Source organism: Barbus barbus (assembly GCF_936440315.1).
Source record: "Barbus barbus genome assembly, chromosome: 12".
In the NCBI taxonomy this organism is placed as follows: domain Eukaryota; kingdom Metazoa; phylum Chordata; class Actinopteri; order Cypriniformes; family Cyprinidae; genus Barbus; species Barbus barbus.
The window spans coordinates 3,049,609-3,062,501 of NC_136740.1; the positions used below are offsets into that span (position 1 = coordinate 3,049,609).

The window sequence follows — 12,893 nt, forward strand, 5'->3', positions numbered from 1 at the left end:
GATAATTCTTAAATATGATCCAACATACAAAAAATACAGTTTTACTTTATGGTAGCCTATTTGATATGTACTGATCCGGCAAGTGGTCACGTGATGAACGAACGACTCAAACCCGAGACTCGATCAAGAACTAATCAATTCTCTTTCCGGCTCACGCTGCATTGGTTAAGCGTATGGGGCTGTCACGTGATGAACGAACGACTCAAACCCGAACACTTGTCAGATAATAGGTGGTGCGCTAATCATAGACTAAAGACCCAGGTAAACAATTAAGTAATATTTTCTGTTTCTTATAGCATAGTTTTGTATTGTTTGTAGTGTGATAAACGTTTGCATAAGTAGTAGATTTGTTTGGAAAGTAACAGATAACATTTGAATTATATTTTGCTAAAATGAACGAAATGAGTCGAAAAAAGATTCGTTCATTTTGTTGAACGAGACTCTAAGGTCCGAGTCGGTAAAATGATCCGAACTTTAAACGGGTGCGGAACCTTTCCCGAGCGCCTCTTGTTTCGCACGGACTGTTTAGAAAGCACTCGTAAACATCAGTAAAGATGGCGACGCTCACGAAGAAGCCACATGTCGTTGTTGAAGAGGAAGATGGTGAGAAATTAAACTTTTACTGGCAAATTATGATGTGTCACATATAGCATGTCATTATGCCAGGGCGTGTATTATTAATCCTTAATCAAACGATTACTGATTTCTTAATGTAAATGTGTTCAACAGGGCAGAGGGATATTACAGTAAATCCAACTTAGTCTCGTGTTTACAGTCAAAATGTAAAACAGAAAACATATTCGTTATCTTTACAGTAATTAGTCATTTTTACATGTATCTGACTTGCGTTTGTCAAAAATGTTACGCTTGGTTTATTTTTACCAAATGCGATTTTAACACTTTAGGGTCCTTCCAACTTTCTCGTACAAACAACATGTAACGTTAAATGTAAAATTCTTAGGAAAAGTAGAAACAAATTAGTGTGTTTAACATTTCACTGACATATTGTCATTTTTAAAATGAAGAAGAAATAGCTTGAAAAGAACATAAATTGCGATGCCATAACTATATGCAATATTTTTTATGTGTGATATGGATGATCAGAGGAAGAGTTTGGGGTTTCTGATGACAGCCTCAGTAATGATGGAGAGAGTGGAGCAGGAAGTGATCAGGAGGGATCCGATGTGGGAAGTGATGTAGAAGACGCCGGTGAGAGTGAGGAAGAACAGAATGGAGACGCTGCAGAAAATCCCAACGCCGGCTGGGCCGAAGCCATGGCCAAAATCCTGGGGAAGAAAACGCCAGACAGCAAACCCATCATCCTCCTGAAGAACAAAGAGCTGGACAAGATGAAAGAGAAGGAGAAGAAAGCGCGTCTGGAGAAAAAGAAACGGGTAAACTTAGCAGGGCTTTACCAGATCTCATAGAATTTAAGATTTCAGTAAACAGCTTCTTTTTTTATGTTATAAAGTGGTACAATGTTTAATATTAAGCTTATACGGGCTGGAATGAATTGCAAAACGTGCTATTTTTCTCTTTAAAAAATGTTGAAATAGGGAGTAATTTAGCTAAATGATTAATGTAGTCAACAAAAATAAGAAAATACTACGGTACTATGATTATATATTTATCTAGGAGCATATGTAGATGTTCTACATGTTTATTTGTGAATGATGGCAACCTAGTTTAATACACAGCGTGAACTTCTAAACATTTTTAATAAAATGAAACATTTGAAAAAGGGTGAACATTACAAACGGCCTTTTTTCTGCAATGTATTAAATGGCCAACCCCTATAAGCATTTACGTACTTTTTTTTTTCTTCTTCATTTACAGATCGATAAGAAACGAGCATGGGAGAATATGAGTCGAGAGAAGCCTAATGTGGTTCGAGACCGAGAGCACGAGAGAAACCTACAGAAAGTTGCTACCAGGTGAAATATCATTCAGTTCACTTTTGCTCCATATAATTAGCCAAGCAGTTTATGAGCTCCTTTATTTGAGTTTTTTCAGTCTGTTGAAGTGTAATTATGTGTTGTATGATATCTGTAGAGGTGTGGTGCAGTTGTTCAACGCTGTGACGAAACATCAGAAGACCGTGGATGAGAGGATAAAGGAAGTTGGGGGTTCAGAGAGAAAGAAGTCCAAAATTCTGTCCTCAGTGACTAAGAAGGACTTCATCGATGTCCTGAGAGGAGCAGACGTGGCTAACAAACCGGCTATCAAAAAAGAGAAAGTGGTGAGATTACGTTTCTTTCCCCATACTGTCTTTCCTCGTCACATGGCACAGCTTTCATGCTTTAATTCAACACGAAGTCAAAACGTACTCTATTTACCAGTGTTGTTATTGACTGTAACCACTATTATTATTATTTTGCAGATTGAATTCAAATAAAATAAAAATACAAAATGTGAAAATTAAATTAGAAATGTTGTCTTGGCAACTAACTGAAAATATTTTTAAATAGTATTAAAATTACTAAACATAAATTCATCTAAAAATGATAAAAGTGCATAAAATTACTAAAACTTAATTTGAAATAAATGCAAAACTTATAATTAATATTATAATAGTTTATAAATAATGCCAGGCTTACCTTACTGCAGGCAATTAATCAGTGTGCTTGATTTGAAAAGGTTTGTCTTTTGTAATTATGGACTTTTTGTGGTGTGGAATATTCTTTTCCACTCAGTCAGCAATTCATATAACATGAGTCAAATTTTGGGTGAATGCCATTTCTATAACAGCATTGTTAATCAAATGATTTATTCAAATTACTTGCTCTCCGTGTCATCTAAAATGGTCTGAAAGATCATCAGAAATCATATCCTCAATCACCGTCGTTCTTGGCCTTTGCTATTAAAGATATTGTACCTGCTATTAAATATTACTGGCTATGTACTATTTAATATTAAGATTCAGTTTATGTAAAATGAGTTTTGACCATCATGTAGGCTTTAGGTTCAAGAAATGCATTGTTCTTTTACTTTTCTTAATTTCACTCTGTGTCCACTTGGTGGCACTGTTTACATTTGGCTCTTATAGAAATTCATTAAAGGGGTCATATGATGTGCATTGTGATTGGCCGAACACCACAAACACGTGTCGGAAATGTAACGCCGGAAATCCATAATTGCAACCTTCAGCTTTCAAAATAAATTAAGACAGTTAATAATAGTTTTACCATCAGTTCAAGCCAGAGAGGGGAACAGAGTCACGTGACAGACACAGTGATGATGCTGCGGTTGTGTGACCGACCGTGTCTCCCTCGCTCTCACACACACACACACACACTCACACGATGCACAAAACTCAGCACTTGAGCAGTCAATAGCAAATCATATGACCCCTTTAATGTAAAAATAAAGGCCTAAAATCACAGAATGTGATTTATGAGACTGATTCTTGTAACTTTTCTTGACTGTTATTAGCAGCCTGTGGAAGTGAAAGGGGAGAATCCGTCTTGGAGCGTGTTGAGAGATGATTTCATGATGGGCACATCCATGAAGGACTGGGATAAGGAGAGCGATGAAGAGCGTGAAGGAGAAGAGGAGGGAGGAGTTGACAACCTTGAGCCTGCTGAAGACTACAGCAGTGAATCGGACTGATCCATCACTACTGCACATGTGCATCATCTAGTGCACACATGCAAGTGTTCTTACAGACCCTGAGACCTGGCGTGTGCCGAGAGAGAAGACTCAGCATTACCTGGACTTCTCAGAGTGTGGATCATGTGATACTGAAATAGGAAGAGAGTTATCTGTGCTGTTGCCCTGATCTTGATGTTCTGGTAAAGCGGGCTCTTTTTGGAGTGCACTGATGAGTGCTGCACATCTAGCCAAACTTCTGTGCTCTTTTTCTGTATATAGACATTTGTCACAGTGTTTTTTTGCTAAATAAATAATATCATTCGTCTTGATTTAAGAATCTTCAGATATTTTGACTGGACACAAGACAAAAATTATTTTTTTTTGCAGTGCAGGTACTCATTCAGTGTGCATACTGTCATCATGCAGACGAAAGCAAGGTCTGGCTTTAATGATAATTACTTTTTTTATTTTATATGATTTATAATATTATTAATCCATTAAACACAAGCAATTTTAGTTTAACAGGTATTATAAATCATTTATTTTAAATGTATGTTAATATATACAGATTGTATGTAATATCAATAAGCTGTAGAATAAATAGATAACACTTTAAAAATGACTACGTGACCTTACATGTTTGAGTCTCTATCGCTATATATTATCAACAATATACACTAATTTAACAAGTTTCACTTGTGACTGCAGCGATAAAGCAAGATAATTTATTTTATTTGTCCTCTTTCATGCGCAAGTACTTTTTTCATTGTAAATGCATTTAAATTAATCATATTCTTCAATCTAATAACCTTCAGCAAAACCTTTAACCAAGGTTCATGATTGGCTTTTCACCATGATGTCACACATTCATGTGCACGAGCTCCACAAACTCAGGATCAAAGCCTGAGTTGACAAAGAAAGTTGATGATCAGCATCATGGTACCAAAAGCTGAATTGTAGCAAGTACTCCAGAGTGCAGTCTGGACGATGGGGCGGGGCGACATGTTGGGCGGGGCGACACGTGTCGCTCCGCCCACCCCCAATTTCATTGGTTTATAACCATAGTTTATAACACGGCAAGCCTTATTGGTGTAGACCCGAGCATGCGCATTCCTTTGTGTACAATTTTGTAAAATTGATTTGGACATACTACAGAAATATGTGCTAACTCTAGAATCATAGGCTTTAATTATTATCTGTTTAGTAACCGTAGTAATTTTAGTCAGATGAAGTCATTATTTAAAAATAAACTTTTGATGACAGCACCTCCGGGTTCTTCAGGTTATAGCACTTCATTCATATTTCCTTGAGGATCAGAAGGCCACGGATCAGCACTAAATTGGGATTTTATACGCAAATGGTGATAATTTACTTTATTTTAGACATGGACAAACACGAATATAATTTGTTATATAACGCGAATATGTTTTAAATTATATATTTTAAAGCACAACCGTTTTTTTTTTGTTATTTATAGAGATGAGTTAGCCTATATGTTGCTCAATGCGTCACAAACTTGTAGGATATAAAGTGATATTTTCATGAGAAGCTCAATGTTTCCTTGTTTATATCTCAATAAAATATTTGAACACATATCGATTCTCTTACAGTTTTTTAAAGTTTCCTATCTTATAGTAAATAAGTGTCCGTGACATCAAATATTAAAAATCCTATAATTTCTGTATCCACGCCCTCATTGTGTGTGTGTGCGTGTTAATCTGTGTACGGGATCATTGTAGCCATATAGACCTGCGTAAATATCAAATATTAAATAACTCGGCGCTGTGAATCTGTGCAAAAGGTGCGTGCGCACTTTTAATAAAAGACCTTCTCTGTGATTAATATTTTTATTTATTAAAGACTATATAGCTACTAAAAATCTAACATCTGTAGGCCTAATATAGTACAGTGATTGGTTCTTTTTAAAGGAGAGAACCACACAACCAGTAATTCAATTTGTGCATAGTCTATATATAAAAGTATAAATAAAAATGTTTAAATACGCACTAAAGCACATTAATAATAATATTTTGCTGTAGGTCAGATTTAATAACAGCTCTTTTAGTAAACAAAAACATTTAGGCCCATATGCAAATAAATAAATAAATAAATGAGTGTGTGTGTGTTTCAGCAAGGTTTTTATTCCCATTATCCACACATAAAACCCCAGTTCACGCTGATGGGCTATTTGGTATTATTGTCTTATTTGTCACCGCAGTGTTGTTCTTTAAATTAAAACCATTTGCAGGTTTGTCCTATGTTTTCCTGAACTACAGTGAATGAAGTTTGTGCTTATCCATCGATCCTAAAATAAAGAATATAGGCTACATGTAAATATTAATTATACAAAACAGCTAAATCTCAAACAGTGGATAATTTTTATCAGCATCGGCCAGCTAAAACTGCTCAATGTTTAAGTATGTCTGCTTCGTGTACTGTGAAAAGTGCAATAATATATGAGTTAATTTAACGTGCCATGATTAGGACTATATCATGGCCACGAATTAAGAATTTGTTCTGAAGACTTAATTCGTGAGCCGCTCATATTAAACAGCTCTATTCTGCCCGAATACTCGGAGATGCCGCCACCAAGCGTTTGATAGGAACTTACTCTAACTAATTCGTCATAAGTAAAAAAATACAAATAAAACACATTTGCTAATTGATTCTAACTAAAATCGCTGTTGTTATCACTGAATATTTCTGTAGTACAGCCACACAGCGTAGATCATACATAAAAACGTATATAAAAGAATGCTCAAGAGCAAACGTCTACACCAATAAACTCTGCTGTATCATAAGCCAATGAAATTTGGGGTGGGCGGAGCGACACGTGTCGCCCCACCTTAATGTGTCGCCCCGCCCCATCGTCCAGACTGCACTCTGGAGCTACTCAATTGTAGTGGTTTGGTTTTGTCAACTCGAAACTAATCCTTTAACTCTGAATTTGCTCATCTACCGTCATGGTACAGGCCCTGGAACATGATTGGATTTCCCTGGCATAGTTTGATTTGATTCTTCACCACATTAAAAAAAGAGTTTATGGGTAGCAGTAGCATTTTATTTTACAGTCTTGCTCCACATGTACATACTATGTACTTACAGGTACATCTAAAAAAAAATAAAAATAGAATATCGTGAAAAAGGTCAATATTTTTTGTCAATCATTTCAGAAAGTGAAACCCATATATTATATAGATTCATTACACATAGAGTGAAATATTTCAAGCCTTTATTTCTTGAAATTTTGATGATTATGGCTTACAGATAATGAAAACCCAAAATTCAGTGTTTCTGAAAATTAGAATATTACATAAGATCAATAAAAAAAGGAAATTTTAAACAGAAATGTCAGGCTTCTGCAAGTATGTTCATTTCTATGCACTCAGTACTTGGTTGCGCCTCCTTTTGCATGAATTACTGCATCAATGCGGCGTGGCATGGAGGTGATCAGCCTGTGGCACTGCTCAGGTGTAATGGAAGCCCAGGTTGCTTTGATAGCAGCCTTCAGGTCATCTGCATTGTTGGGTCTGGTGTCTCTCATCTTCCTCTTGACAATAACTCATAGATTCTCTATGGGGTTCAGGTCAGACGAGTTTGCTGGCCAATCAAACACAGTAACACCATGGTCACTGAACCAGCTTTTGGTACCTTTGACAGTGTGGGCAGGTGCCAAGTCCTGCTGGAAAATGAAATCAGCATCTCCATAAAGCTTGCCAGCAGAAGGAAGCATGAAGTGCTCTAACATTTCCTGGTAGATGGCTGTGTTGACTGTGGACTTCAGAAAACACAGTGGACCAACACCAGCAGATGACATGGCAGCCCAAATCATCACTGACTGTGGAAACTTCACACTGGACTTCAAGCAACATGGATTCTGTGCCTCTCCACTCTTCCTCCAGACTCTGGGACCTTGATTTCCAAATGAAATGCAAAATTTACTTTCATCTGAAAAGAGGACTTTGGAGCACTGAGCAACAGTCCAGTTCTTTTTCTCCACAGCCCAGGTAAGATGCTTCTGACGTTGTCTCTGGTTCAGAAGTGGCTTGGTAGCCCTTTTCCTGAAGACGTCTGAGCGTGGAGACTCTTGATGCACTGACTCCAGCTTCAGTCCACTCCTTGTGAAGCTCTCCCAAGTGTTTGAATCAGCTTTGCTTGACAGTATTCTTGAAGCTTGTGGTCATCCCTGTTGCTTGTGCACCTTTTCCTACCCAAATTCTTCCTTCCAGTCAACTTTGCATTTAATATGCTTTGATATAGCACTCTGTAAACAGCCACACCTTTCAGTAATGACCCTCTGTGACTTACCCTCTTTGTGGAGGGCGTCAATGTTCGTCTTCTGGATCATTGCCAAGTCAGCAGTCTTCCCCATTATTGTGGTTTCAAACAACAAGAGATACCTGGAATTTATACTGTAGAGATGGTCATTAATTGAAACTCAAATGTAAATATTGTAGTATTTTGAGATACTGATCTCAACTTTGACTTTCATGAGCTGTAAGCTCTAATCATCAAAATTAAAACAAAAAACTTTTGAAATGTTTTACTTTACATGAAATGAATCTAAAATATATGAAAGTTTTATTTTTTGAAATAAGTTACAAGAAAAAAATAACTTTTTCACGATATTCAAATTTTTTGAGATGTACCTGTATTATAGTGATTACAATAACTGAGTAATAATAACTAGATACTAACCCTGAACCTACCCCTAAACCTAACCCTTATATTGCCCATTACTTTATTAGGTAAGTACATTGTAAGTACACATACTTTAAAATAAAGTGCAACCAATTTATGCCATTGCACAAAGCTCCTAGACCCCAAAACAAGCCTGTATGGGAACAAGGAAGAGTAGACCAGTGTATTCCAATCAAACACACATAAATCAGCTCATTTGAAGATCTAAAACCTGAAATTGGGTGTTTGACGTTAAGGGAGACATTCAAAGTGTGAATTGTTGGTGGTACTAGAGGACCAGGGTTTGCTCCCACATAGGCTACTCAGGTCAGTCTTTTTCACTTCTGCTACCGAATGTACACAGTCCTGTAGAGTTTAGCTCCGACCCTGATCAAAAACAATCTTCAGGATTACTTATAAATAACAGGCAGGTGTTTGATCAGAGTTGGATTTAAGCTCTGCAGGACAGTGGACCTTCAGCAGCACAACAGAGGGACCCTGATTTAGGTGCTTGATCCTCTTTTAATCTGAATATATCAATGTCCTTAAAGTCAATGCAAACACAAAGCGAGAGCTCTAAATACTTCTTGGATCGCTGTAGTTTTACTTTTGTCGGGGGTCTATTCCTGCTTTTAGAGGACTATTGAGTTTAGCTCCAATTTGCCCCAACACACCTGCTTAGAAGCTTCTAGTAATCCTGAAGACCTTGATTAGCTGGTTAAAGTAAGTTAAATTAGTATTGAAGCAGGATAGTGTCCCTTCAGGAGCAGGTTTGGACACCATTGGCTTTTGTGATGTTTTAGTTCACCACCGGGTGGCGCTGCTGTCAAAGTAGTGCAAGGATCTACAGTTGGGTTGACTTTCTGACCTCTAGGAGAAGACAGTTCTGTAAATGTAAAACTGAAATGCATATGTTACATCATGATATGGGCCATATGGTGCATTTTATTCTTTTGAGCTCATTAGGAGTGTATGTTCTAATATAACAGGTCCTTTCATCAGAGGTTCACTGTAGGCCTCTCTGATTGGAGGGCTGCCAGGCGATGACCTTTGACCTTTAAGGGTGCAGCCCCGCTGGAATGACAGTTGTGCTGATTCTAGACTTTCTCTTTATCACTCTCAGTCGAGCTATGTGTACACACCCAGTTGAGATATATTTACCCAGTGTCTGAGAGGGTACGCTATCACCCTCTGAGGGTACAGCACTTCATTTTGACCAACGTAAAACTCCCATTTGTCATGACAACACTGTGACCTGCCACTCAGGAATGCCCGCCCTATCCAGGGCATGTTGACACAGCGCCCTAGAATGAGTCAAGCTCCTCTGTCTCTCCCTCACTGCTCATCTTTTCATAGCCGCCCATTGTCTGCATCACAAAAGCTCTTCCTCATTTCATCAGCTGGCTTGAGTCACGGCAAGTGATTGTGAGAACAGTCAGGTGGACCGTGTAATAAAATTGTTGTGCAATTTTACCACACTTAATTTAATTTGGTTTATTCCCTTACGTCCCTGACCTTTTTCTCCCTCGCTCGCATGCAGTCTCACATCTGTCTTTGTTGGTACTGATTTAATGATAACATCTGGTTTACAGCGGTGGGTAGAGCCATCGGGGGCGCTCTGAGAGCCTGTCACTCCTGATAGATGACTGGAGTGTGGGCCGGGTACAAAAGGCTTTGGCAAATGATGATTTTTTTTTAAGCAGAAGCTCAAGGGATGGAAAAGTAAATCAAGCAGGTGTGGCGAGGGAGGTTGAGGAAGAGTGGAAAATGCCTGCGTTACATGTTGCACATAGAGAATCTGTGATCGACTGACTTGTAGCAACCTCCCAGAAAGGGTTATCAGCGAGATTTGTATGCACTGATGCAACAGCTGGACTTGCTTTCCCATTCCTTATCAGCTGCCTGTGTCATAACAGTAGTAATACCATAAGCTACTATTTGTATTTGTTTTTTTTTGTTTTGTTTTTTTCAGTATACTAAATGAAGCAAGATAACAGGGCAGATTAGATGGGTGGTTTTGTGCTGAGACTTCTCTGTCTCATTTAATTACATTTATAAAGGTTATAAATACTAACTGTACCACACTGCAGAGTAATACAGAAAGTCAACATTTTCATGTCTGAAACCTTAATATTGCTTGCATGATGATGGATATCCTACATGAAGACAGTGAGAGGTAACAGTGTTTTTTATTTTATTTTATAATAATAAGTCATTTTAGGGGATGATGCTAAAATGCCAATCCTGTTAACATGATGTTGTACTGAAAACAACTGATAAGTGGATGTTCGTAAAGATATTAACATTAAACCCTTGAAAATTCATTGTTGAACACAAGGCTTGTAAAATAAAAACTCATTAACTGTCAACTTTCACATTGGCTTTCTGAAGGCATTCACATAAAAATGTAGCCACAGTGTAATGAATTAAAGCTTCTACATGTTATTTGATGGATGTAATGCTTACAATCTTACTAAAGTTTAATTTCAGTTCAGGTTTAATTGCAAACTTTCAAATGGCCCAATTAGTTTTGTTTATTTATTTATTTATTATGACATACTTGTTGACTATTGACAACGTGTTTTGTCTACCACCTGGGACTATAAATGGTTCCTAGCGTTTTAGCGCAGGTGAAGTGGACACAGGCCCCTCGAAATCTTTCTCTTGCTAGTTTTGTGGTTTACCCTGCCTTTCTATTGGGGAGGTTCAAATTAGTCTGGTCATGCCAGAGTGGAAGGACCCAGTGGGCGTTAGGACCTGGCCGCAGTGCTGAAGAGAAAGGACGCGCTGAGATATTTACACCGAAGCGCTCGGTAAACCCTTGCGCTGACGAATCCCTCGGACTCACCGTGATGACCACAACCACGTGGTGAAGTCAGTCCTATATAAATCTCTCTCTCCAACCGGCTGCCTTCAGATGTGCATGTGTGTGCTGGCACAGGAACCGTTGTTTTCCACCAGAAGGAACAGAGGAGTGCGTAAACTGAAAAGGAAATCGCTTTTGCCTGCTCTTGCGGTAGTTTATCCCATCACTCCGTACTCTTCTTCTCTGTCGGGCAACTTTAGGACGCGTGAGACAGGTACAGCTTCATTTTCTTCAGCATCTGCTGGTGCCAAACGCGAGGAGGAGGAGAGGCGATGCGCCTTGCGGAGTGAGCAGAGGCTTTTCCTGGACCTCCACATCTTCTCATACAGCGAGGGCGAGTGGGAGGCGTGATTGTGCGGCGCTTTGGAGAGAGTTTGCGGCGCTCTGATGCGGTGGAGGTGCGCGCAAAAAGCCCGCAGGCGACGCGTCTGTCAAAAAGAGAGCTTTGCGAAGCAGAAATTTTTGATGGCCAAATCAATGGCTCTTTTAGTGCCTCGTGATTCTGTGCACTTGCTATGAACTGATTTGGAATGAAGATCTTAGTTTTTCTCCCGCATATAACGGATCTGACAGACCATTTCTCGTTGGCACCTCGGATGGATTTGCAGGTACAATAAACAGAGACGTTTGCCATTGATAATAGCGTGCGCAAAAAGTTAAATTTGGCTTCGCCATCGAAATGATTGGGCTTCTGCGTAATTTAATTCATTAATTAGTATTTTCAAACTCGCTTCAGCTTCAAAAACAAAAGCACAAAATGAACTTGTACGTCTTGAGTCTCCTTCTGACCTTGGATTTAGCCACAGTGGCCGTCAGTTTATCCACATGCAGCACTCTGGACATGGAGCAGTTCAAAAAGAAGCGGATCGAGGCCATCCGCGGTCAGATCCTCAGTAAACTCAAACTGAGCAGTCCTCCCGAGATCTACCCCGAGCCCGAGGAGGTGTCCCGGGACATCATCGCCATCTATAACAGCACACGGGACCTGCTGCAGGAGAAAGCCAACGAGCGAGCCGCCACCTGCGAGAGACAGCGCAGCGAGGAGGAGTACTACGCCAAAGAAGTGCACAAGATAGACATGCAGCCCTTCTACCCTGCCGAGAGTGAGTGTTTCAACCCTGTTTTGGGGGTGGGATTGGGTAATGGTTTAACTGAAAGCTTGTAGGTTCGAACCTCGACTTCACTGAGCTCAGTTTACCTCAGTGCTTTGATTGGCCTCAACGCGTAAACACTTGACGGGCTCCACGCCACCCCAGCATGAATGAAATAGACATACATAAAAAATAAAACAAAACAAAAAAAACTCTCAAGGCACCTTTTAGCCAACAAAGTACCAGTATAATTTGATATATATATGACCCTGGAGCACAAAAGCAGTCTTAAGTAGCACAGGTATATTTGCAGCAATAGCCAACAATACATTGTATGGGTCAAAATTATAGATTTTTTTTTTTTTATGCCAAAAATCATTAGGCTATTAATGCTCCATGTTCCACTGTCATGTTCCATGAAGATATTTTGTAAATTTCCTACCATAAATATTTCAAAACCTAATTGTTGATTCAAAATATGCATTGCTAAGATCTTCATTTGGACAACTTTAAAGGCGATTTTCTCAATATTTAGATTTTTTTTGCACCCTCAGATTCCAGATTTTCAAATAGTTGTATCTCAGCCAAATATTGTCCTATCCTAACAAATACGTCAATGGGAAGATTATTTATTCAGCTTTTAGATGATGTATAAATCTCAATAA

At 38.8% G+C, this 12,893-nt stretch overlaps 2 protein-coding genes across 2 annotated transcripts in view; both read left to right on the forward strand.

The window, feature by feature from the left end:
- The first annotated feature begins 518 nt into the window (after positions 1–518).
- LOC306877870 (RRP15-like protein) lies at positions 519–3,920 on the forward strand. Its single transcript, XM_079429882.1, has 5 exons — positions 519–603; positions 1,105–1,394; positions 1,837–1,934; positions 2,053–2,239; positions 3,433–3,920. The coding sequence occupies exons 1-5, from the start codon at positions 555–557 to the stop codon at positions 3,607–3,609; spliced, it is 801 nt and encodes a 266-aa protein (XP_079286008.1). The 5' UTR covers positions 519–554; the 3' UTR covers positions 3,610–3,920.
- A 7,266-nt stretch (positions 3,921–11,186) lies between these two features.
- LOC306877585 (transforming growth factor beta-2 proprotein-like) overlaps positions 11,187–12,893 on the forward strand; it is a 35,224-nt gene continuing 33,517 nt past the window's right edge. Inside the window, exon 1 of the mRNA XM_079429434.1 lies at positions 11,187–12,240. Coding sequence (XP_079285560.1) covers positions 11,895–12,240 — 346 coding nt within the window. The 5' untranslated portion in view covers positions 11,187–11,894. The remainder of the gene's footprint in view (positions 12,241–12,893) is intronic.